Genomic DNA, 27,894 nt, shown 5'->3' with positions numbered 1-27,894 from the left:
TCTTTTTTCTCTCTCCCTCACTTTCTCAAAGGAGCCGCCGCCTCCCTCTTTTCTCCGCCGGTTTGAACCGTTCACCATTCCGCCGCCCCTCCGCGACGTCACCCATCAGTCGCCGATGTTTTTCAGCCGGTCCACGCCACCAGCCAGCCGTCCTGTTCGTTGCTTTGATTTTCTCCAGTTTGCCGGTTTGATTTCAGGGAATTCTCCTACTTTTTACTCTATTGCATTCTCTTGGTTAACCTCTATCGATTATTGCCTAGATATTATATAAAATCAGTTGATGATAAAGAATTTTAATTTGGGCGATTTTCGTAGAGGTTCTTTGATGCAATAGATGATTGAGAATGATGTTGTGATGGTGAAATTGTCGATTGCACATGGAATACATATTTGAGATTTATGTTTAGTGTCGGGTATAATTGCTAGTGCAAATGTTTTGTGGAATTTATTGAAGAATTTTAATTTTATTGTTGAACTTTTTTGCGTGAAGGCACGATGGGCGAGGTGCAAGAGTTGGATCCCTCCTATTGCCCCAACCAATGCGAGTCTCGGATCTCTTTCTCAGTGGCCGGTCGCCCCCACCTATACCAGGGAAGTTTCTTTTCTCCTTTCTTTTATTTCATCTTTGTTCTTGCAATAGGGACATTGCACTAATTAGGTGTGGAGGGAGATTAGAATTCTTTTGATGCTCTATAATGCTTTATTTTGATATACTTCCCTATATGTCCTCTTGTGTATGTCGAGCTGAGATTGTTGTGCTTTACTTAGTTTATTAGGATCTTGCCGTGTTGTTGATGAAGTTAGATGATGTGTGTGCTTAGCCTTCTAACAAAGAACCCTTAAGTGAGTTATTTGAGCCTTATTTGAGCAAATTCACTCATACATATCATATATGATCAATTTTTTTTGGATTGTGTGAACATATGTTGTATTTGACTACCTAGAACTTACCTGCTTATGCTTATTAACTCCGCGTTTATTGAGAATTGATGAGATTATAATGATAAGGCAGTAGGTTTACCCTCGTTGGCCTTAATTTCATACTTTCACCCCTATTATCCCCTAGTGAACCAAAGTTTGAGCTTAATGTTATTATCCTATTTTTCTTGGTTCATATTTAACCCGAGCCGATATGCCTTTTTCTGGGAATAAGCCGAATGTTTACTTGAACTCATGGGAACTCGAGGGATTGTTCTTTGATTCATTACATTAGATTATTTAGAGTTACATATCATCACTATATTATTCGATAGTTGCATTTGAAAGTTCTCATTTATATGGCACAATTATAAATTCATATATATTTTTGCCAAAAGTATTTCATTGACCAACTTCCTAAAAAAAAAACACTAAAAAAAAGGAGGTTGTGTTAAAAAAGAAGGAAAGAAAATAAAATATTCCGAGTCCTAAAAAAAAAAAGGACTCGTGAAAAGAAAAATGAGTATGATGTTGTCTTGCATTGATCAAATCTTGGGAAGTATTGTATCGGGACCCTTAAGTGAGTATGATGTTGTCTTGCATTGATCAACTGCTTCCCTGGTTAGACTAGAACCGTAGTGACGCCACAAAGAATTTACTAGCGTAACCGCCTTGCGAACTAGAAGGCCTAATTCAATTTAACAATTAACTATGCAAAATTGTTTAAAATTGATTCCGTGATTTCCTAATGGTGTCTGCCACTAGTTGCTACTTGAACCAAATAAGAACGCAATTACGGACGCTTAATTTAGTTTAGCAATTAATCCTTAATCCAATTGAAATACCTGGCCACAATACCCAACCAAATAAAAGATTATAACTAAAAGAAATTAGAAACCACATAAATACTTAGCAACCAAAGAAATCTCATAAATCAAAACAAGTCTAATCTCCCAAATCCATATCAAGTTGTTTTCCACTCCTAGACTAGAAAGGTAAACTACTCGCTAATCATAGGAGAAAGAACAAAGAAAAATGAAGCAAAGAGAAACATAATGATGTTGGTAGGGGTAGAACTCGAAATCTTCTTGGAAGAATCTTTTTCTTCTTGCCCTTGCACGGTTTCTCTCTGGGACTCTTCTGCACAGTGTTCTCCTCGGCAAGTGGCATAAAGTGGCGTCTCCCCCTTCCTTATTTTCTTTATATTTGCCCTAATTTTGTAACAATTTGGCCTTGGACCTTTTTGTTCTCTTTTCCCATTAATTATATCAATTTTACTATTTTTCTCCTGCAAATTATAAATAAACAATATATGCCCAAATCAGGTAGAATCTAATCAAAATCAACCAAATATCACAAATAATATAAATATTTAACGCATGAGATTTATAGCTATAAAATCTCCCCACACCTAGATCATGATAGCCCTCAAGCATAAATCCGAAACAAGCCAAAAGAAATCACAGGTGACTCAATATGACAAGAAAATCTAACTGAACCAAATCAATCGGAAATTCAACCATCAAGCCAACTCAACCTCACAAGATAAAGTGTATGCACACATGATCTCTGAAAAAAAATAAATGTATATAATCAGCTAACGCTCAAGTAGTGCGACAAAAGATTATCCAATAGGCTTGAATGAAAATCAAATCTCCCTTGCTTAAAATACTCGAATCTAACATCAAGAATCGAAGGGACTTTTTTATAAAGGTTGTAACGGGGCTGATGGTTAGGGGTAGGGAAAAGGATATGCAAAGGCTAAAATATGTTAAAAAAAAAACACAATAAGAACACGATGCTAGCATGTGAAAAACAGTTCAGCATAAACAATGAAACCCTTACTTTATTCACTACCCAAACCTTAGTAACATAATTATATCAATAATACTTTATCAAGATTTATTTTATTTTTATCTTTTTGGGGCCTTTTCTTTTGTTGGTTTTTTTTTTCGCCTCTTTTCTTTAAATATATATATATATATGCCTTTCACTACCCATTTTCATTGAAGCAAACACTTCTGAATGCATTATTTATATATACTCAAACTTCATTTCTAACTGGTGCCGAACAAATAAGGTGCATCACAACGTGAACTTAAGGTAATTCTTTCTAATATAGGGTTCAAATCGGAGAAGGCTTAATATCAAAAGAAGGGTATAAGACTAAAGACGGTTTAATATGTAGAAGAAAAATAGGCTAAAAAGTCTCAAATGGGCTAACTAGGAGAAATATATTGTGCTGGGTGATAAGAAAGGCTCAATGGGTTACCTAATGCCCTTATCATTTTCAAAATGCAAGACTCGATAGTTGCAAGTTCAACATGCATAATCACTCAAGTTTTAGGTCATCTAATTGAGCACTTTAAATCACACAAGAAAGAATTTCCAAAAGCTTGATAATATATAGTTTATTTTCTAATGTAAGATTTTTGAATATATACTCAACCTGGCTCAACATATTTCAAATCCAATGTCATCAATCATGTCAGACTAACCTATCACTCAAACCACCTTTGACTAACTTCAGAAAAATCTAAAAAACATGCGAAAGGACAACAAATCAGGGATCAAAAGTAGCACAAAATAAAAATTTTGCCCAAAAATTTTGCATTACTCTCTCCCCACACCTAAAGCAAACATTGTCCTCAATAAAAAAAAAAAAAAGTAAAATAAGAGATGAACTTCCCTGGAATCCGTAGGATTGGTGCGACTGCATGTTTTTGCTTTGGATTCCAAATTTCTTCAAGTTGATTGCTTGTCTCTTTTAGCCAACACCAAAATTGATAGCTCGGGGAGGAAGAGGAAGAAAGACGACGGATTTTTTTTTTTTTTCAAAATTCTCCAAGAAGTTCCCTACAAAAAACAAAGAATCCAAATCAAATAGGCGATGTTTAAAAAATAAAATTTAAAAAAACTAAAACTAAAGAAAATAAAAGAAATAAAGCTAGAAAACTTGGGTTGCCTCCCAAGAAGTGTCTTTCTTTAACGTCTTTGGCTAGATGTAGTTACCATGTTAGCCATTGGGTAGCACTACTTCAGACTGTCTTACCCACTTCATTTTTTGTCTTTTACTTGCATATTTAAAATGATGATTACTCACAAAAAATTTCTCTGCAAGATTCACATCATCATTTAAGTGAACATGTTTCAACTGATTCGGATGCGACTTCGATTTTATGTCCAGGATAGATTTCTCATGCAATCTCAAGACTCCCTGCATACTTTTGTCAATAAAATTCACACTGCACAGTGCATTAGATTTTTCAAAGTATTTTATAGAATCAGAAATATTAAATTGAACTTTCTTATCATCAAATTCCATAGAAGGTATACCTTGTTTCACATCAATTTTAGTTTGTGCGGTGCACATGAATGGTCTGCCTAGTAAAATCGGTGCAGGATTTGGAGAATTATCATCATGCATATCAAGCACATAAAAATCAACCGGAAAAATTAATTCGTTAATTTACACTAGGACATCTTCAATCATTCCTTCACGGTAAGCATTTGTCCTATCGGCTAATTGTATAATAATTCCAGTTTTCTTTAAAGGTCCAATATTCGAAGATTTGTAAATAGACTTAGGCATCACATAAATTGCAACTCCTAAATCTAACACTGCTCGTTTAATCTTCAACTGACCTATCTTACAAGCAACCGAGAACATACCTGGATCTCCACATTTAGGAAGAAGCTTACGTTGTAAAACGGAAGATACGCTCTCACCAGCAATAATGCATTCGTCTCCACGTAGTCTCTTCTTGTTTACACAAAGATCCTTCAGAAATTTTACATACTTCGACACTTGCTTGATCGCATCCAGTAGGGGTATGTTCAATTCCACCTTTCGAAACATCTTCATCATCTCCTTATTTCTGCCATCCTTCTTTGGTTTCGCCAACCTGCAAGAAAACGGAGCAACATTAGTTTTAGTATTAGTAGGTGTATCGAAAGTTACCTTGTTCGATGTTTCAGTGGTGGCTTTCTCTATTTCTTTCTCAATGGCATCCTCACTCTTGTCCTTTAGAACTTCAGCTTTTGATAATTCTAAATCTTTGCCACTTTGTATAACAATCGAGCTCACATTCCTCGGATTGGCATCGGGTTGTGAAGGCAATCTGCCTTTTTCTCTTGACTTCATCTCGCACATCTCAATCGCTATTTGACTTGTTCTTCCAAGTTTCTTATGCTATTCCAAGTTTCCAATTGAAATTACAACATGTTAGACGCCATAGTTATCATCATATCCTCTAAGGAATTACTCAGAACCGTTTGAGCGGGTTGTGGAGGGTGGTTAGGTGCTGGAAATCCTCTCGAGTGATCTCCAAAGTCAGCTTGTTGATTCACATACTTTAAGTTCAGCTAATCTTTCATCCTAGATTGTAGGTATTCGAGTAGTGGTTGTATGCTCTTGAGATGAATCCTGCAGCACTGACATCTACTTCTTGACTCATGGTAGGACAAATATCCGTAGGATGTTCCGAAATTGTGCAAATTCCGCAAGCCTTAACTTATGCCTTTGCTACAACAAATTTTCGAACAAATGAAGTCAGTTCAGTTAATTGTTGTTGAATAGAACTCACCTCGCTTGCTTTTTTAAATCCTACTGCTTCTCTTGGTCCGAATTGTTGTGGATCGCCATATTTTTCAGTAAGTCCCACGCCTCTCTAGGAGTTTTGTTCATCAAGGCTCCTCCATTTGCTGCGTCTATGATTTTCCTATCGATGGAAGTCAAACCTTCATAGAAATATTGAATCAGTAATTGCGCGGAGATTTGATGATGGGGACATCGAATAAGTAAAGCATTAAAACGGTCTCAATATTCAAATAAAGACTCCCCTGTATATTGTGTCATTCCGCATATCTCTTTCCTCATGATCGCAGCTCGTGAAGCAGAAAAGTACTTTTCGAGAAACTTCCTTTCCATATCAGTCCATGTAGTAATGCTTCCGACAGGTAGATTAAATAGCCAATCTGTTGCAGCATCTTTCAATGAGAAGGGAAAAACACGAAGCTTGATCTGATCTTCTGTTACTTCTTATGGCTTCATACTTGTGCAGACGGCATCAAAATCTTGAAGATGCGTATGTGGCTCTTCTCCTGACAACCCATGGAAGAAGGCAACAAGTGTATTAGTCATGATTTTAATTTAAAAGCATTGTTACCGTCTACCATCGGGTATGTGATGCAGAGATGCTGCTGTGTCAAGTTAGGGGCTGCCAGCTCCCTTAATGTCCTTTGATCCATATCTTATTCTAGCTCGATCTCGTCAGAACTAAAATCGCTAGATGATTCTGAAGCTAAATCTTTTTGGCGACGCTCCCTAGAATCTTTTCTCAATCGATGGGCAGTATTCTCAATTTCGAGATCAAAACTCAAGTTTCCTGTGTGATCATATCAGGACATAAACCAGAAAAAATCAAATTTTTTAGGTAATAGATAAAAACCAAAAATAAATAAACCAATTAAAATTCCCCGGCAACGGCGCCAAAATTTGACAGGTGTTTGTCACACGCTGCAAAATTTTAAATAAAATAAACCTACTTCTACAATAAAAATAACGTAGTATAGATGAAGTAGGGTCGTCTCCGCAGGGATATAAAAAGGTTCTATTCTTGATTGTTTGATTTATAAATATAATAAAATGGAGGATTTTGAAAGTAGGAAATAAAAATAAAATAACAAACTAAAAACTCTACGACTAACATATAAATACAATTAAAACAAGTTTCCAGTCTAGGAATGAAATTGACAACTTGGGTAGTGGATTTGATCATCGATAAATATTTAGTTTTATTGGTTTCTAAATAAATTAGTTATAGTTACCGACACGCGCCTAATAACCAACTCTTTCTTAATTTCTTGACAGTCTAGGTACGCCCGTCAACTGCTTCCCTGGTTAGACTAGAACCGTAGTGACGCCACAAAGAATTTACTAGCCTAATCGCCTTGCGAACTAGAAGAGCCTAATTCAATTTAACAATTAACTATGCGAAATTGTTTAATATTGATTCTGTGATTTCCTAATAGTGTCTGCCAATAGTTGCTATTTAAACCAAATTAGAATGCAATTACGGACGTCTAATTTAGTTTAGCAATTAATCCTTAATCCAATTGAAATACCTGGCCACAATACCCAACCAAATAAAAGATTATAATTCAAAGAATTAAAAACCACGGAAATACTTAGGAACCAAAGAAATCTCATATATCAAAACAAGTCTAACTCCCAAATCCATACCAAGTCGTTTTCCACTCCTAGACTAGAAAGGTAAACTACTCGCTAATCATAGGAGAAAGAACAAAGAAAAATGAAGCAAAGAGAAACATAATGATGTTGGTAGGGGTAGAACTCGAAATCTTCTTGGAAGAATCTTTTTCTTCTTGCCCTTACACGGTTTCTCTCTGGGACTCTTCTGCACGGTTTTCTCCTCGGCAAGTGGCATAAAGTGTCGCCTCCCCCTTCTTTCTTTCTTTTATATTTGCCCTAATTTTTTAACAATTGGGCCTTGGACCTTTTTGTTCTCTTTTCCCACTAATTATATCAATTTTATTATTTTTCTCCTAAAAATTATAAACAAACAATATATGCCCAAATCAGGTAGAATCTAATCAAAATCAACCAAATATCGCAAATAATATAAATACTTAACGCATGCGATTTATGGCTATCAAATATTTTGTGATAATTATTAAATGTAGGCAAAATTGTACATATCCACGTATGGTTTTAATTTACGAAATTGTGTCAAATCTCCCATAGTTTGAAAACTGCTTTAGACTCTCTCATGATTTTATAAACTCTGCGTCTAACTTCCTCGGCCGTCCTTAGTTAACGGTGTTTGACTGGCGCGCTCAAAATGCGAATGAGTTTTAAACTTTTTTATGTATAAACCTTTGAAATTAAAAATATACTTATTTTTCTTATATTTAGATTCATTAAAAATATATAAATAATTATTTTTCTTTGGTTATGTTGGATCCAATTCGGAGGTTCCAAGACCGTTCGTCGATTCGTCGGTGTGGGTTCCAGAAGTACTCCAAAGAGCCTGTCCGTTGTCGGATTATGGCCGGCTCCTTCGGTGGAGCCTGCACGGTTTCAAGCCTAAATGACCGATTTCGATGGATTTAAACTAACATCTACTAAAACTCGGGTAAATCTACTATAAAATGGATAAAAATATGCTAAAAACATAAAAGCATGTAATTCGAATTAAAATGCATAAACAGGAACTAAAATGTGAAAAAGAAATAGATAAATACATTAGTTCATATTATTGTGCGTGTTTGTGATGTGTTTTTTACTCCACCACTCTGAACCGTCTGGTAACCTCCCTTCACTACCTCCAACTTTTTGATAACCTCCTTCCACTACCTCCAACTGTCTGGTAACCTCCTTCCATCAGTTCCCTGGTAACCTCCTTCCACTACCTCCAACTGTCTGCTAACCTCCTTCCATCAGTTCCCTGGTAACCTCCTTCCATCAGCTCCTAACCACCTGGTAACCTCCTTCCATCAGCTCCCAACCACTTCCATTGCCTCTGGACCAGGTTCCACTTGCTCTGAACTTCTTCCATTGCCTCTGGACCAGGTTCCACTTGCTCTGAACTTCTTCCATTGCCTCTGGACCAGATCTGCTGCTTACTCCGACTTGTTTCCATCGTACTCCTAGCCGGTCCATGGGGATGTGTCCCCAATAACCTCGAGTTAAATGGAATCTTCGGGTTTTCTCTTGTTGGTTTGTTCAATGGAGCTTTTTGAATAAATTATAAAAGTGCATAGGCCCTCCACTAGTGTTCAGTACGAAATTATTAACCCAGGGCTAATGGAGGTAATTATCCCATGATCTGTGGAAGCTGTTGCTTTCTATCTTGTGGAGGCAACCTTTCTTTGCTCTGTGAAAGCACCGCATTCTAATTGAGGTAGTTGTTTTCAACCTAATAGAGGCAACAATTTCTAACCTTGTGGAAGCATTATTCCAGGATGAGGCACCGTAGTCCAAGGAGTTTCTGCCCTAAGATCCATGGAGGCTGTTGCTTTCGGCCCTGTGGAAGCACCACAATCCTATGGAAGTTGTTGCCTTCGGCTATGTGAAGGCAGCAGTCTTTGGCTCCGAGGCTTAAAGCTCCATTGCTGTTCGGCGGCTCCGTGGCCAAAGAGTTTTGGCTCCATTTTTATCTTTCAGCCCACTTTACGTTCGGATGCTTTTGAACCCATATCCAACAATGCCCTCCTCAAAAGGGTTGGGCGATTGCTTCGATTGAGCCCATGTCCTTTTGCTTTGAGCCGTTCACTTGAATCAACTGTGGTCACTTCCGTCGACCAAGGATCCTTCTAGGCCTCCACTTCTTGGACTTAATCTCCATCCCAAAATATTAAGTTTTGATGGAGTGTCGAAGGCACACATTCGCATACATGAATCCAATTTCGTCCCAAGAGAGCCGAATAGAATGGCCTACTATCGATCACCATGAAATTTGATTATATTTCCTTTGTCCCCACCTGCACATTCAAAGTGATCAAACCTGCTAGTTTCTAAGAATTTCCCATAAAATCGGTAAGCCGTACAAATATAGAAATCAAATCGTCACTAGTCTTTCCGAACTTCCGTAAGGTCTCAATTGGAAACATGTTCACAGAAGCTCCACTGTCCACCAGAACTTGGTCAAACGGATAGCCATTCATCAAGAAACGAATGTCGAAATGCTTGACATGGTCGTTTTAGCTAGGCCCGAGCCTCTTAAATTCTATCATTGTTGCCACATCATTCCATTCGAAGATAGGCTCTTCGTCAAACAACTTTCTCTAACTCTTGAAATTGTTCCGGAGTTTTGAATTCTTCCGAAAGCTTCTCCACTTGCTTCCATTTCGGAAAAGAATCCACAGTCTGGTTCTTTAGAGGCTTCACAGCCTGCTTTCTTTTTGGAAGTGGCTCCCCAACTGCTTCCTTAGCGGTTCCACAGCCTGCTTTCTTTCTTGAAGCGGCTTCACAACCTGCTTCCTTAGGGGCTCCACAGCCTGCTTTCTCTCTGAAAGTGATTCCACAACCTACTTTCTTGGCGGCTTCATGGCATGCTTCCTTGGCGGCTCCATGGTCTGCTTTCTTTTTGGAAGCTGCTCCACAACCTGCTTCCTTAACAGCTCCAAAACCTGCTTCTTTGGCGGCTCCATGGCCTAATTTTTTTCTGGAAGCGGCTTCATAGCCTACTTCTTTTTTGGAGGCGGCTCCATGGCCTGCTTCCTTGGCGGCTCCATGGCTTGATTTCTTTCTGGAAGCGGCTCCACAACCTGCTTTCTTAGCAGCTCTGCAGCTTGCTTTCTTTCTGAAACGGCTCCATAGCCTACTTCTTTTTTGGAGGAAGCTCCATGGCCTGCTTCCTTAGCGGCTCTCTGGCTTGTTTTCTTTCTGAAAGCGGCTCCACAACCTGCTTCCTTAGTAGCTCTGTAGCCTACTGTCTTTCTGGAAGCGGCTCCATAGTCTGCTTATTTTTTGGAGACAACTCTTCCATCTATTTTTCTTTTGGAGACGGCACATGTGACCTTTCCTCCTCCATAAGTGCCTCCAACTTTCATCTTTGAGCTTGCCTCTTTTGAGTCTTGGTGAGTCCCCTTATTGCCCCCGTAGTGGAAAGCTTCTGCTCATTCACAATCCATTTTTCATTCTCCTTCACGGTAGGAGGCTTTTGTGTCACCTCAGGAATGATGGTGATCTGCTCAGACGTGGTAACAATCCAAATCCGTTCCCATTTGTGACTTTCACTTCTTCTATGATGCCTCCGGCTTAGGTCCTTTGTATATTTTCCTCTTCTCCAATCTTGAGGCTTTCGGACTTGGGATGGTGACACCGATATTAAGCTCCCTTTTGACCATCCTTTGTCTTACCTTCGCCATGTTCGAACTTGAGATTTTATGAAATGTCACTCTTGTGAAGACAATTTTTTTAGCAGGTGCCTTCGATCCTAGACAGTCTTGAACCAAGGTTTTGACGGCTAGGTGCTAAGTCTGTCTTTCATAACCACTTTAGCCGACATAGTATTAGAAAAAGAAATAAACCCTTTGGTCGGCTTCAATGCCGGACACAAATAATTCTTTCCATTTTCTAATTTTGTGGCCAAAGCTTCTGCCTCCGCAAAGTCCTTTTTGTCTGAAGTTGCTAGAGCTTCTACCCCTACAAACTCCTTTTCATATGGAACCTCCATAGCCTTTGGAGTATCATCCCCTACAGCTTCCTTTTCGTATGGAGTGTCCATAGTCTCTGGAGCCTCTGTCCCTGCAAAGTCCTTTTCATAAGGAGCCTTTGCCCTTACATCCTCCTTTTCGTTAGGAGTCTCCACGGTCCCTTGAGTCTCTTCCTCCAAAAATTTTGAAGCTTCCATGGCTTCTGGAACCTCTATCTCTGCAGACTCCTTTTTGAATAGAGCCTCCACAGCCTCTAGAGTCTCTGCCGCCACAAGCTCTAGAGCTTCCATGGCTTCTGAAACCTCTGACTCCGCAGACTCCTTTTCAACTGGAGCCTCCACAACCTCTGGAGTCTCTCCCTCCACAAGCTCTGGAGCTTCAATGGCTTCTGAAACCTCTGTCTCTGCAGACTCCTTTTTGACTGGAGCCTCCACAACATCTGGAGTCTCTGCCCCTGCAGCTTCTTTTTCGTATGGAGGTGAATTTTCCATGCTCAAAGTGGCACTACGCTTCTTTCCAAACCTTCTTTCTGAAAATGCCCTCCTTATGCAATCTGCAATGACATCAAGGTCCATTAGAGGCTTGGCCTCCCATTGATATGGTGTCAGCGGCTGCACTCTGGCTGCCTACTGATGCAAGGTTGGCGGTTGCATCTCTGCGGCCTGCCCTCTTTGCCCCTGTGTTTTGATGATCCTCTTCCATTGGAGATTAGCGACATTTGGACCGTGACATCCCCATGGTGGTGTTGGCGTATTCCACATAGGTTGTCCACTTAATCAATCTGGCGGGATCATGCCAAATGCTGGAAATTTGCTTGCCCCTCGTAGAGGCTCAACACTGCTCTTCAAAACTCCAACGGTCAAGAGGTTCAAGCCCTCTGCAGGCTGTTGGCTCCAACGCTCCGCAAGCTGTTGGCTTCAGCCATCCGCAGGCTGTTGGTTCCAGCCTTCCGCAAACTGGTGTTTCCAGCCCTTCGCAGGCTGTTGGTTCTAGCTCTCTGCAGGCTATTGCTAGCCTTCCACAAGTTGTTGGCTCCAGCCATCCGTAGGCTGTTGGAACCTGCCTTCCACACACTGGTGGTTCCAGCCCTCCGCAGAATGTTGCTTCCAGCTTCCTACAGGCTATTGGTTCCAGCCTGATCTTGCCTGCCCCGGCCCTAAGGCATGAAACATTAAATGTTTTGCAGCAATTTTGTAGCTTTCTTCAGGCGGTACAAATGAACCCCATGTAAATCTCGACATCACTCTTTGAAAAATCCGACTTTGGTCCCGCTAGACGTGCCAATTGTTGGATCCTAAAATTCGGAGGTTCCAAGACCGTTTGTTGATTCGTCAGTGCGGGTTCCAGAAATACTCCAAAGAGCTTGTCCATCGTCATATTTTGGGCGGCTCCTTCAATAAAGCCTACACGGTTTCGAGCCTAAACCAGGCTTCGAGCCTAAACGACCGATGTCAATGGATTTAAACTAACATCTACTAAAACTTGGATAAATCTATTGGAAAACGGATAAAAATATGCTGCAAACATAAAAACATATAATTCGCATTAAAATGCATAAACAGGAACTAAAATATGAAAGAGAAATAGAGAAATATACGAGTTCATATTCTTGTGCGTGTGTGTAATGTGTTTTTTCCTAGTTTTAATTCTAAGATAGAATAATCGTCTCTTCCACTAAAATGAGCAGTTCCAATTATACCTCCACTACTCTCAATCGTCTGGTAACCTACCTCAACTACCTCCAACTGCCTGGTAACCTCCTTCCACTACCTCTAACTGTCTGGTAACCTCCTTCCATCAGTTCTCTGGTAACCTCCTTCCATCAGTTCCTAACCACTTGGTAACCTCCTTCCATCAGCTCCCAACCACTTTCATTGCCTCTGGACCGGGTTCCACTTGCTCTGAACTTCTTCCATTGCCTCTGGACAAGATTTGCCGCTTACTCCGACTTGTTTCCATAATACTCCTAGCCGGTCTACGGTGATGTGTCCCCAACACCCTCGAGTTAAATGGAATCTTTGGTTTTCCTATTGTTGGTTTGTTCCATGGAGCTTTTTGAATAAAATATAAAAGTGTATAGGCCCTTCACTAATGTTCAGTAAAAAATTATTAACCCAGGGCCAATAGAAGTAGTTATCCTATGATCTGTGTAAGCTATTGTTTTCTATCTTGTGGAGTCAACCATCCTCTATTTTGTGGAAGCACCGCAATCTAATGGACGTAACTGTTTTCAACCCAATTGTGGCATTAATTTCTAACCTTGTGGAAGCATTATTCCAAGATGGAGGCACCATAGTCCAAGGAGTTCTGGCTCCATTTTTATCTTTGAGCCTACTTCATGTTCAGATGCTTTTGAACCCATGTCCAACAGGTTCTAAGAATTTTTTTATGTTTCTTGATGCTAAATATAAGAAGGATGATTTTTAGTAGTTTAAAGATTGAGATTCTGAAATTCATTCGTAATTTGAGTAAGTGCGAGTCAAACACCGTTAGATAAGGATGACCGATGGGGTTAGGCATAGCTTTATGAAACAATGAAGGAATTTGACGCATTTTTTAAATCATGAGTGGGTTTTGTGCAATTTTGCATTAATTTAATAAGTTGATAAAATATATACTTCATCCGTTATTCAAATATGTGCTCAAATATTTGATCACAAATTTTAATGAAAGTGAATAATAATAATTACTTTTTACCTTGTATAGTAAAAAAATACAAAAATATGATGTATTTTTACTGAAAGAAAGAAACAAAAATATTTTCTTATGACAACTTTAAAAAATGGTACTCCCCCCATCCCACATAATTTGTTCATATTTTTTATTTTCCCCTACCCGCATAACTTGTCCTTTCCTTTTTTGAAAATATAATTATACACTTTAATTATATTTTAAATTTTATATTTTAATTTTTTTTTTATTTTAATTAAACTATTTAGTTATCTTAATCTTAATCTATAATTATTTTTACTATATAATAATTATTTTTACTATATAAGAATTATTTTTACTAATACACTTCTTAATTGCTTACTAATCATGTTTTACCTAAATTCACGTATCTACAGTAACACGCCCAAATTCCTTAGGACGGAAGGAGTATAAATATGAGTGAGTAAATGAATATTATATATTATGTAAATATATATGTATATTATATTTTTTTGGTAATATTTTTATGTGAAAATTTTATTAGGTCAACGCACTATAATAGTTTGTTTTATTGTGTTATGTGTTATTTTTATATAATAAATTAAGTATTTATTTAATTTGATTAAATAGTAAAAGCATAAAGAGTTTAATTGCTTAGGATTTATGGAAGATATGATTTTCTAAACATACTACAAAATAATTAATATACGAAATGCTTTTCTTTGTTTATCATATGTACAGTAAACTAAATGCTGTAGTATCTACTTCATAAGATGGTTAGAGGTCTGTTCTAGGTGGTATTGGTAGCTATTGTTTAGCGCCAAGAAATTAATATGGCCAGGGTGGGCTGATGCATGGGCAGGGCAGCAACTTGTATATTTAATTTGTTGAACTACGACCGTTTCTTCAGGTTGATTTCAAGATTTGTCTTTATCATATATATATATATATATATATCTATTATTTGAGATTACTAATGGCATTGATCTAGAATGATGTTGTCAATGGCTTTAGGGAAACATTGATATTGATCAACTGGACAAGCCGATTTCCATTTTAGAGGCTATAAACATATATAGCTAGCGGAGAAGGAGGGGACGTTGTCGGATGCATGTCTGTAGTTGCTAATAGTAAATTTGTTGGCAGCCGCGATTCTTGGAACCTAAAATTCTGAGGCTCTAAGACTGTTCGTCAGTTTAGTTAGTGTGAGTTCTTGAAGTAGTCTAAAGAGTTTGTCCGTCGTTGGATTGGGGGGCGACTCCGTCGTTGGAGCCTACACGGCTTCGAGTCTAGACGCATGATTTCGATAGATTTAAGTTAAAATCTATTGGAATTAGAAATTAACATGAAACTAAACTTAAATTAAAAAAGAAAAAAAGAAGAAGAAAAAGGACAATATAAAATAGGACATAATTGGATAAACTATTGAAGGAGATTAAAGATAAACTAGATTTCGATATGTTGGTTGTTCTTGTCACGTGTGTTGTGTTTTGTTTTGCCATATTTCTCCTAACATAAGCAACCACAAGATCTCAGATGAATTATAATAAAATTATGTTTTAAATTATTTATGACGCATATTGATCCATAACAAATACTTTAAAAATTAGATTATATTTGTGGTGACAAAATCCTTATTTGAGGCATGGACACCTTTCGTAGCGGAATTTTAGTTGCGGACAATGGACGGTACAAAAGGTGTTTTACGTTTACATTAAATTTTTACGAACAAATTTCGTAACAAACAATTTTCTGACATGACACTACTTTTGTAACACATTTATTGTTACGGAAAAAGATTGCAACAAAATTTTTTTTGACAAGATTCCATATTTGTACCGCATTTTCTATTTCGAAAGTATGTCGTAACAAATAGTTCTCTGACAAGATTTAACTTTTGTTCCGAATTTCTTGTTACGGATATATGTTGTTCCAAAAACATGATCGATGTTTTTGTTACGTACAAAAAACGCAACAAATAAAATTACATCGTGCTTATTTTGAGGGTTGACCACCAGTTATTTGTGACAAAATTTGTCGCAACATAGACTTTTTGTACCACGTTTTTTCGTAGTGGACAAAATCCGCAACAAAGTCGACACATATAGAGACATACACACACAAACAAAGAAACACAGACTCACACATATACTCACACAAACACATGTACACACACAAAAATATACACACACATTGACGTGCACACACAAAGAAACACAATTACACATATACACACCGACACATACACACACACAGACAGAGATACACAGAGACTCACTCACAAACACACACACATACACACACATACACATATACAAAGAAGTTCAAAACTAATGCACAGTTACTCCAAGCCTTACACTTCAAGCATTGATTCCCTCAAAATACCAACGGGCTATCAACAACCAAAATTTCAACAATTTGGCACCCAAAGCAACCCAAAGCAACACATATAGCGCACCTTCCGAAACATGCAATGATGTTGGAACATATGAAGACCTATTAGTCAAACAATTCGTGCGATCACTAAAGAGTAACACCTTCGACCGTTATATAATTTTAGAAGCTGGTTCCATCGACAATTGAGAGCGGCTAGAGTACGAATTTTAAAACAGTATCTACAGCATGAAGAGAACCGTCAGCATGACCAAACTCACAAACAACCTCCAATCGAAAGATGAACCAGTAGACACACATACACATACAAAGACACAAACACACACACATTCACACAGACGGAGACACATAGAAAGAAACACACACACAAAGTCACTCACAAACAGACACACATACACGCACACATACACACAAACACACACAGACGCATGTACAGGCAAGCATAGATACACACAAAGACATAAACAAACACACACACACACATATATAGACATACACAAACAGAGAGAGAAACAAAAACTCACACATACACACATATACATGGAGACATGCATGCACATAGACACACAAACACACAAATACACACAGAGACACAGAGATAGATCCAAATGCGCAAGTACACATACGCATACACACATAGAAAGAGACACACACACAAACACATACACACAGAAACATATACACACAGAGATAGAAACATACATACACACACATACACACAGACTCACTCACAAACACACACACACATGCACACACAAACTTACACACACAAACACATATACAAGGAAGTTCAAAACCGACCCACACTTACGCCAAGCTTTACACTTCAAGGATTGACATCCTCAAAATGCCAACAGGATATCAACCACTAGAATTTCAACAATTTGATGGCAAAGACAAGCGAAAGCAACACATATAGCACACCTTGTTAGAACATGCAATTATGTTGGAACATATGGTGACCTCCTAGTCAAACAATTTTTGCGGTCACTAAAGGGTAACACCTTGACTCGTACATCGATTTAGAGTCTGGTTCCACCAACAATCGAGATCAAGTAGAGTATGGATTCTAAAACCGGTTCTACAACATGAAGAGAACTGTCAGCATGACCGAACTCATCAACAATCGCCAATGGAAAGATGAACCGGTAGACACACAGACACATACATAGAGAATGAGACAGACACACACACATACATATACACACAGACTCACTCACAAACACACACACACACGCGCGTGCGCCAAAATACTCATAGGCACATATACAAACAAGCATAGATACACACACAGACAAACAAACGCGCACATACATATAGAGGCATACACAAATAGATAGAGAAACATAGAGTCACACATATACACACATACACACAGATACATATATACACACACATTGACATGCACATACATAGACACATACACAGAAACACAAAGACATGCATATACACATACACAAACACAGAGACACTTTCAAATGCAAAAATACACATACACATACACACAGACACAGACACAGACACAAACACATAGACACAGACACACAGAGATACACACAAACACAAACACACACACACGTACACATAGACAAAGACACGGAGATAGAAACACACACACATACACAAAAACATTCACATATACAGACAAAGACACATATAGAAAAAAGGTCAACACCGACCCACACTTACGCGAAATCTTACACTGTAATGATTGACGCCCTCAAAATGCCAACGGGCTATCAACCACCAAAATTTCAATAATTTGATGGAAAAGGCGACCCAAAGCGACACATATAACGCACTTTGTCAAAACATGCAATGATGTTGGAATATATGAAGACCTCCTAATAAAAAAAAATTTGCAATCATTAAAGGGCAACGCCTTTGACTGATACATCCATTTAGATGTTGGTTCCATCGACAATTGGGAGCAACTAGAGTATGGATTCTCAAACCGGTTCTACAACATGAAGAGAACCGTTTAAATGACCGAACTCACCAATAACCACCAATGAAAAGATGATTTGGTAGACACACAGACACATACGAAGACACAGACACACACACACAGAGAGACAGAGATACAGAGAAAGAGACACATATACATACACATACACACATAGTCATTCATAAACACACACACACATGCACACATACACAAACACACACAGGCACATATCTAGACAAACATAGATACACACAGAGACACAAACACACACAGACACACATATAGACACATACATAAACAAACAAAGAAACACATACTCACACATACACACATACATATATACACTCACATTGACATGCACACACATAGACACACACACACGGACACACAAACAAACACATACACACACACACATAGACACAAATCTAGATGCACAAATACATATACACATACACGCATAGACACAGACACACACACACACACAGACACACATAGATACACACACAAAGATATACAGACACACACAAACACACACACAGAGACAAAGACACAGATATAGAGAGATAGAAAAATACACACACATATACACAGTGACTCACTCACAAACACACACACATACACACATAGATACACACAGACACACACAGAGAGACACACACAAATAGACACAAACACACAAAGATGCAAACACACACACAAACACACAAAGATACACAGACACATACACACAGACTCACTCACAAACACACACATATATGCACACATACATACACAGACACATATATAAGGATGTTCAAAACTGACGCACACTTACGCCAAGCCTTACACTTCAAGAATTGACGCCCTCAAAATGCCAACGGGCTATCAACCACCAAAATTTCAACAATTTGATGGAAGAGGCAACCCAAAGCAATACATATAGCGCACCTTTTCGAAACATGCAATGATCCTAGAACATATGGAGACCTTCTAGTAAAACAATTTATGCGGTCACTAAAAGGTAATGCTTTCAACTGGTACATCAATTTAGAGGCTGGTTTAATAAAAAATTGTGAGCAGGTAGAGTATAGATTCTTAACCCGATTCTCCAGCATGAAGAGAACCGTCAGCATGACCAAACTCACCAACAACCGCCAAAGGAAAGATGAACCGGTAGACACATAGAGGCATACAAAGAAGACACAAACACACACACACACACATTTACACAGAGACACACACATAGACAGAGACACAGAGAAAGAGACACACATATACACATACACACAGACAAACAACCACAGACTCACGCATATACACACACATTGACATCCACACACATAGACACACAAAAACACACATATACATACAAAAACAAAGAGACAGACCCATATCAACAAATACATATACACATACACACACAGACACACACAGACAGAGACAAATAAAGACATAGACACACAGAGATACACACACAAACATGCACACACAGACCCAGACACACACACATACACACAGAAAGATACACACAGAGATAGAAACACACACACACATACACACAGACTCACTCACAAACACACACACATAGACACAAATACAAGAAAGTTCAAAGCCGATGCACACTTACGCCAAGCCATATACTGTAAGGATTGACGCCATCGAAATTCCACTGGGCTATCAACCACCAAAATTTAAACAATTTGACGGCAAAGGCAACCCAAAGCAACATATCTATAACTTTTCTTATTATTTATTTCCTTATAGTTAGACTTACATTTTGGTTTGTTTCCTTTATTATTTGTTGTCTTTTATTTTCCCCAAGGACCTATATATAAGGTCCTTGCCTATAATTGTAATAGAATAGAGTGAATTTTGAATAAAATTTTGTTATTTTTTTCTCTCAATATATATCTAGCGCTAGGATGTGATTTCCTCCCACATAGATATTTCAAATCGGGTCTTGAAGTGATTCCATTTTTTTGTGGCTTTTAATCCTTTGTAGTGGGATTTAGCCTATTGTTTGTGTTTTAACCTATGGTTCGATTTCAGGTCCGAGATTTATTCTCGTGATTGGTTATCGTCCATATTAATTCAAATTCTCTGCACTATCCTTTCTTCTTCATTTTCTTTTCTTTCATCCATATTCTTAATCTATTGGCTCTATTGAACTTTAGCTAAGGAAATTACTCTGGGCATAATTATACATAGTCAGGCCGTGCCATATGGTATCAGAGCCATGTGCTTAATTTTTATATCAACTTGAGTCATCTTTAGTCGATTTTGTTCAAAAAAAAAAAAAAAGATCAATTTATGTTATTTGTCAACCATCTCGTTCTCTACTATATTTTCTTGCTCTACTTTGTTTTAGATTTTTCTCGCTATTGTCTTTGGTAAAATTGAGTCTTCTTGTGAGTCGTAGAGTCGATGAATATTGTGTTCTTGAGAACAATAGTATTTTTCAAGAAGAGGGGAATGACGCAACTGTCCAAGCTCATAAAAATAGATTATTGAAAATGGACTTGCTAGACATTACAATTCTTTTGTATCTAACTCAAAGGTCATCCAGCCGATTCATCCTGAGGCTAAGATCACAAGAACCGGGACTTTAAGACTAACACAACAAATAATTATGAAATAATCTCAAATTTACCTTATTATATATTAATTTTTATTATAAGTTTCCATATAGTATAATTTCATATCTAGAATTTTCCTTATTATTTGTTTCCTTATAGTTAGACTTACTTTTTGGTTTGTTTCCTTTATTATTTGTTGCCATTTATTTTTCTCAAGGACCTCCATATAAGGTCCTTGCCTATCATTGCAATAGAGTAGATTGAATCTTGAAAAGAATTTCATTATTGTTTCCTTTCAATATTTATCTAGTGCTAGGATGTGATTTTCTCCCATTTAGATATTTGAAATTGGATCTTTGGAGTGATTACATCGGTTCATAGCTTACAATCCTTTGCAGTGGGATTTAGCCAATTGTTTGTGTTTTAACCTATGGTTTGATTTCAGGTTCGAGACTTATTCTCGTGGTTGGTTATCATCCATAGTAATTCACATTCTCTGCACTATCCTTTCTTCTTCATTCTCTTTTCTTTCATCCATATTCTTAATTCATTTGTTTTATTGAACTTTATGGATAAGGAAATTAGTCTGGGCATAATTATACACGGTCAACCAGTGTCACGCCCTCAAAATGCCAATAGGCTATCAACCACAAAAATTTTATCAATTTGACGGCAAAGGAAACCAAAGCTACACATATAGCGAACCTTGTTGCAATGATGCTCGAACATATAGAGACCTCCTAGTCAAAAACTTCGTGTAGTCAGTATAAGGTAATTCCTTTAACTAGTATATCGATTTGGAGACTGGTTCCATCGAGAATTGGAAGCACCTAGAGTATGAATTCTTAAACCGGTTCTACAGCATCAAGAGAACCGTCAGCATGACCGAACTCACCAACAGCCGCCAATGGAAAGATCTACCGGTAGACACAAAGATACATACAAACACACAGACAAAGACACACGCACACAGAGACACACACACACAGACAAAGACAAAGAGAAAGACAAACACAAACATACACACGGACTTACTCACAAACACACACACACAAACATATACACACACACAGACACATTTACAGACAAGCATAGATACACACAGACTCAAACAAACACACACACATACATACATGCACATATACGTACACAGGCCCACATACATTCACACACATAGACACAGACATACTTACACAGGCCCACATACATTCACACACATAGACACAGACATACTTACACAGACCCACATACATACACTTACATGCTTAAACACAAACACACACAGGCTTACACATAGATCATATACATACACATACAAACTCATACACAAACACAAACACTTACATACACATACACACTCACACAGAGATACACACATAACACACACATAAACTCACATATATACATACTAACACACAGACTCACATACATACAGACAAAGACTCACACAAACTCACATAAATACATACTCACACACAAAGACACACATAGAGACTCACACAAACTAACATACATACACACACAGACTCACACAGACACATACACACACACATATACAAACACACATATAGACTCATGCAAACCCACATGCACACACAGACTCACACAGACCCACATACATATACATACACAAACGCACACAGACCTACATGCATACACACACAGAAGCACACACACATATACAAACACTCCCTTACACAAATGCACAAACACTCACACACAAAGACATATACACACACAAAGACTCACAACTAGACACACATACATACACACATACAAACTCATGCACATAGACTCACACAGACTGACATACATACATACACAGACACAGGCACAGACATCCACATACACACACACATAGGCTCACGCAAACCCACATACATAAACACACAGACACTCCCACAGACACCCACATACACACACGCAAACTCACACATAACAACATACATAGACACACAGACACACACATATACACACACACAAACTCACACACATACATACTTAAACATAGACACACACAGACTCACAAAGACACATACACATAGACATAAACACACACATACACATACAGACTCTCAAAGACCCACGTACAAACACACACACCGACTCACACAGACCCACATATATACACACACAGAAACCCACATACACACACATGCTTACACAGACCCACATACATACACTTACAAACTCACACACAGAAATAATCTCATCCACTCATACACACACAAAGATACCCACGGACACACATACACACACAAAGATACTCAATCAGAGTCAGATATATACACATACAGACTCATACACAGACACATACACATACACGCATACAGACTCACATAGAAGTTACCTTAATATAACTTTTTTTTTATTATAAGTTTCCATATAATATAATTTATATCTAAAGTTTTCCTTATTATTTGTTTCTTTTTATATTCTTCAAGGATCTCTATAAAAGATCTTTGTCTAACATTGTAATGAGACAACTTACATCTTGCATCAAAATTCATTATTTTAATTTTTTAGTGTTAGGGAGTAATTTTCTCGCATTTAGAGTCTCAAATCGGGTGTTTAAAGTAATTCTATCGGTTTGTGGCTTTCATTCTCTTACAGTGGGATTTAGCCTATTTTTTATTTTTTTAGCATATGGTTTCGATTTTATGTCTGAAAATTATTCTCATAGTTTGTTATCATACAAGTTAATTCACATTTTATTCTCATAGTTTGTTATCATACAAGTTAATTCACATTCTCTACACTATCTTTTTTTTCTTCATTCTCCATTTTTTCATCTATATTTTGAATCCATTGGTTCTATTAAACTTTATAGATAAGAAAAATATTATGGGTGTAATTATACACGGTTGGATCGCGTTATCTGGTGGTATTAGAGCCTTGTCCTCAAGTTTTCTATCAATTTGAGTCGATCATAGTCAAATTTTGTTCAAAAAAAAAATGTCTGTTCTAATCAGGAGATAAAACCAAAACAAGAACAAAAAATTGAAAAAAAAAACTATTATCAAATCTTAAGGTATTTGTTATTTACTTATATTCTCAAGTCATCTGTCCTTTTATACAAGGAAAAAAAAAATCTACTTAGAATTTTTATCTTCTACTTTCATTCTCAAATAATCTTTCTTCGATTTTACTATTGTTTCGGATTTTTTTTTTTTTTTTTGCTATCATGTTTGGGAGAATTCTATCGATTTGAATTGAGTCCTTTTTTAAGAAACGAAGAGTTACATAGGGTGTTTTTGTTTGTGGGCTTGGATTTTTGGGTTTGAATTTTTTAATAGTAAAATATTAAATGTGAATAGTTATTTGATGTGATATAAATAGATGTTGATGTAATATTTTGAATGTAAAATTAATTTTTACTATAATATAAAAAAAGAGAAGTACCTGTTTTGATTTAATTTTTTTTAGGGAAAAAAGAATTTGAATAATAAAAATATGTGATAAAACTCACAAAAGAACACAACCATAAGATGTGGAGTGATAAACGAGAGTCCTTGTGAGGTTATTCTTTCTTTCTTCTCATTTTAATGGCAGGTGATGAAGGATCCAATTCCCAACAAGTCGATGTGCAAGGCCTTCTCGATACCATTCTATAAGAGTTTAAAAATTTTCACATTCTGGATTGTAACTGACGAACAATAGAATGGATCAATTGGAAAAGAATCAACAAAAATTACAAAAGAACATCTGACAGCCACCTAAAGCTCAGAGGCGGAGATTTTCATCCGCTTTTGAGACCAAGACACATGATTCGGCCTCTACCCCCACACAACTTTGACAAGCCTGATGATGAGGAATTTGAGGAGTTGGGAAGAATGTTTAACTCATGCTGAATTTGCATATAATCTTACTATTCATAGTTCCACGAATTGTTTTCAATTTGAGGTTGTTTATGGTTTCAACTAAATTCCTCTTGATCTTATGTCATTGTCAAGCAATGAGCATGTTAGTTTTGATGGCAGAAAAATAGTTGAATTTGTCCTACAACTCCATTCATAAGTTCGGGATAACCTATGAATGACAGCTGACAATTACACAAAACAAGCTAATTGTGGCACAAGAAAGTTATATTTGAGACAGAATATTGCGTTTCGTTACACTTAAGGAAGAAAATATTTTTATAATTGCGAAAATCAAAATTTACTCTCCATGGCAATGGGTCATTTTGAGTATTGAAATGCATTAATGACAATGCGTACAAACGTGAACTCCTAGGTGAGTATTAAGTTCATGCTACCTTTAATGTTTCAGTCCTAAGTCTTTTTTATGCAGCTGATGAATATCTTGTTCGGAAAAACAAGAAAGCTTTTGAAGAAGGAGGAAATGACTTGGACGTTCAATCTCCAAGAATTCAAATGCCCGTGGGACCCATCACTCGAAGCCTAACTCGTCAGTTTCAGGAATCTGTCACAGCATTGACCTGACGATTTTTCTTTGAGAATCAACTTAAGAATGATGCTTGGAGACCACTTAGCCTTCACATGACACTCCTTTAGTGACATCTACAAGAATCAGAATTAAAAAGATCAATAGGATCGCTAAATATGGAAGATTATCATAAAAATCATCAGTTATGGAAAGACAAAATTGCTCTTAATTCCCACGTGGTTTTGACATTTAGCGTAAATCTCCCTATACTTTAAAAATGTTTGGCACTCCCTTATATTTTAAAAAATGTTACATGAAAACCCCCTTATACACGCATTCCGTTCTTAATTAATATGTTGCTAATAATTAATATGTTGCTAATGATAAAATAAAAATAGATATTTGACTTGTAAATAATAAATATCATATAAAGTCTTCAAATCATAGGGGGGAAAGAGAGAAGGGAATAGACATGATGAAAATTGAACTTTCAAACTAAAGATCAAAGATTGAGGGTTTTGCCAAAAAAAAATATATATATATATATATATATAAAAATTTGTGAATAATTATAATTATGATTAAATTAAAAATAATCTATATATTTATCAAAATATAATATTCGGTAATAAAGTCGACATAAAAGGGTATTTCGCCAAAAAAATCATATAAAAATTTGTGAATAACTATAATTATGATTAAATTAAAACAGACTGTATATTTATCAAAATATTTGAAAGGCGCTTCATAAATTAAAACATGGTTTATATATATATATACATATAATTTTCAACATTAAAGCTATGAAAATGGCATACGGATCAACCGTTGAAATAGAAACACTCAGCACCATGCTGAATGACTCAAAAATGAAATAGTTTAATTTGTATAGTTATGTTTAATTATTAATATAATTATCATAATTAAATGTAAAGTATTATTTTCTTTAAGCATGGGATCCCCACCACCCATGAAAATATGACTTTATATTTGAATCGAAATAATATACACATTTCAACAGAAAAATATTATGAATTCTAGTTTGAAGTCCATCTTGTCTAAAAAGGAATCGTGGGATTAATGACAGCCATATCTTCTCGTGGTTTGGCCGATTAAGATGGAAATGGCTTTACTACCTTCATTGACCTTCTTCCAAACTTCAGTTTTACATACAAAGAAAAGAAAAGAGGAGAAGAAAATAAAAGAAAAAAAATATGAGAGTTGTCAAGTTAATTTGGAGGCTTCCTATGATGATCATGAAATATGGATTTTCTCATGCGAATTTGGTATTATTTTCTCGTCAATCATATTTTTTACAATGGAATGATTATATTATTATTAATATTCCATTTGATTTGTTGTTGATCATCAGGAGCCAACGGTAGCTGCCTCTTGCCCGAGACGACGACGTCCACTGCACACCTGCGGCGCCTCATTGATCGCCATTGCTCACAAAACATGCAAAAAGATGCAAGAAGATTTTGAGAAGGGGCCATTGGGATCATGGATATGGATGTTGGGTGGTGCTTTCTCAATTTTAAATTTGATGGCCCCATTTTTATATGGCCTGCTATGTAATTGGTTAGCATTGCTAACTTTCATCGATGACAATATCATCCTCTCAATCGAAACCCTGGTTGAGGCCATATTCCCTCCATCAAAAGCAGTGTTTGACAAGATCGATGGCCTTGTCTGCACTGCCGAATCTTTACCGGAACATTTCGATGGTTTGATTAGAAACTTCCCTATGATCATCCACAACAAGCTCCCATTCCTCGATTGGATTCTGGTGCATCTCATTTCATGGCTCAACTCTCTCCTTTCGGTCCTCAACTATTGGGGATCGAAGAACTGCACCACCAGGGAAAAGGAGATAACCATCGATGTTTACTGCAGCGATAGAAGATTAGCACCGGACAGGAAAACTACTCATCAGGTCGAGCAACCACCGGATCCTGAAAGGGATCATAATCAGATCATCCATTCATCAAATCTTGAAGTGAGTGACTGTGACAAAGCAGTCATCCTGAAATCGGTAGACAGATTAATTTCATCAAAGAATGAAGATGAGGAGGAGGAGGAGGAGGAGCCGCACCATTATTATTCCTACGAGTCTGCAAATTCGTCTCCGTTTTCCGATTGCACACAGGAAGAAACAAAAGCAACATTCAGCCCAATAGTGAGCAGGTCAGATGCTACAAATTGCTGCAGCACTTACAAAGACATTCTTAAGAAAGGAACCACAGAAGAAGAACCAGGCGAAACTGGAAATTAATTAATTAAGAAAGAAAGAAACTCCACCGGTTGGGCCATGATTAATTAAAGAGAAGCCTCGAGATATATATATATATATAGAGAGAGAGAGAGAGAGAGAGGAGGAATTGCGATAAGTTTTGCAAGTATATATCTGGATTCTAGTTGATGGCTTGTTTCTTCAGAACTTCTGGATTTGTGTATATATATTATAAATTACGGGTAGATTTTGATTGCTGATTTTAGGGAATTCTATTCTATGATCAGTAAGAAGTTATAAATTGTATATTCAATTATAGGAAGCTGTCTCTGATCAAAAAAAAAAGAAAAAAAAAATTATGGGAAGCTGTCTCTGATCAAAAAAAAAAATTATGGGAAGCTGTCATCAATAAACTTTATCTTTTCTAGTAACAAACCAAATATGATTGTTGTTGCCAGTTTGGTTGATCCTCTAATTATTCGTTTTGTGAATACTGCATCTGAATCAAATGAGGTATCCCTAATGAGTATCGCGTCGATGTTGCGTCCCGGGAGTATTCTAAAGAACCCTCGAGTCTGAATCAACTTATACTTATATAATGGTTTCGAAATTTCCGAACATATATT

At 37.1% G+C, this 27,894-nt stretch overlaps 2 protein-coding genes and 1 non-coding gene across 4 annotated transcripts; 2 read left to right on the top strand and 1 right to left on the bottom strand.

Moving 5' to 3' along the window:
• The first annotated feature begins 27 nt into the window (after nt 1-27).
• On the top strand, nt 28-27,504 carry LOC127241419 (uncharacterized). Of its 2 annotated transcripts, none has more exons than XM_051260457.1 (2): nt 28-595; nt 26,411-27,504. In XM_051260457.1, the coding sequence occupies exon 2, from the start codon at nt 26,504-26,506 to the stop codon at nt 27,308-27,310; it is 807 nt and encodes a 268-aa protein (XP_051116414.1). In that variant the 5' UTR covers nt 28-595; nt 26,411-26,503; the 3' UTR covers nt 27,311-27,504. The 2 variants fall into 2 exon arrangements, with proteins under 2 accessions (XP_051116414.1, XP_051116413.1); XM_051260456.1 differs by lacking the exon at nt 28-595 and adding an exon at nt 26,276-26,321 and having other exon boundaries at nt 26,408-27,504.
• Nucleotides 5,694-5,800, top strand: LOC127241560 (small nucleolar RNA R71). Its single transcript, XR_007836557.1, has one exon. It is a non-coding gene; the product is annotated as a small nucleolar RNA R71 (small nucleolar RNA).
• LOC127241361 (uncharacterized) lies at nt 9,713-10,812 on the bottom strand. Its single transcript, XM_051260371.1, has 3 exons — nt 10,804-10,812; nt 10,507-10,631; nt 9,713-10,244 (listed from the first exon to the last, which is right to left on the bottom strand). The coding sequence occupies exons 1-3, from the start codon at nt 10,810-10,812 to the stop codon at nt 9,713-9,715; spliced, it is 666 nt and encodes a 221-aa protein (XP_051116328.1).
• Nucleotides 27,505-27,894: the final 390 nt, after the last annotated feature.

This window comes from Andrographis paniculata, unplaced genomic scaffold (genome assembly GCF_009805555.1).
Source record: "Andrographis paniculata isolate CXL003 unplaced genomic scaffold, ASM980555v1 Contig82END, whole genome shotgun sequence".
Classification (NCBI taxonomy): Eukaryota; Viridiplantae; Streptophyta; class Magnoliopsida; order Lamiales; family Acanthaceae; genus Andrographis; species Andrographis paniculata.
This window is presented reverse-complemented; position numbering and strand designations above follow the sequence as displayed.

Coding starts and splice junctions, on each gene's coding strand:
- LOC127241419 (XM_051260456.1), top strand. CDS start 26,283: ATGATGATCATGAAATATGGATTTTCTCATGCGAATTTG. Junction 26,322..26,407: donor GATTTTCTCATGCGAATTTG/GTATTATTTTCT, acceptor GTTGATCATCAG/GAGCCAACGGTAGCTGCCTC.
- LOC127241361 (XM_051260371.1), bottom strand. Junction 10,245..10,506: donor CTCACCAAGACTCAAAAGAG/GCAAGCTCAAAG, acceptor GAGCCGTTTCAG/AAAGAAAGCAAGCTGCAGAG.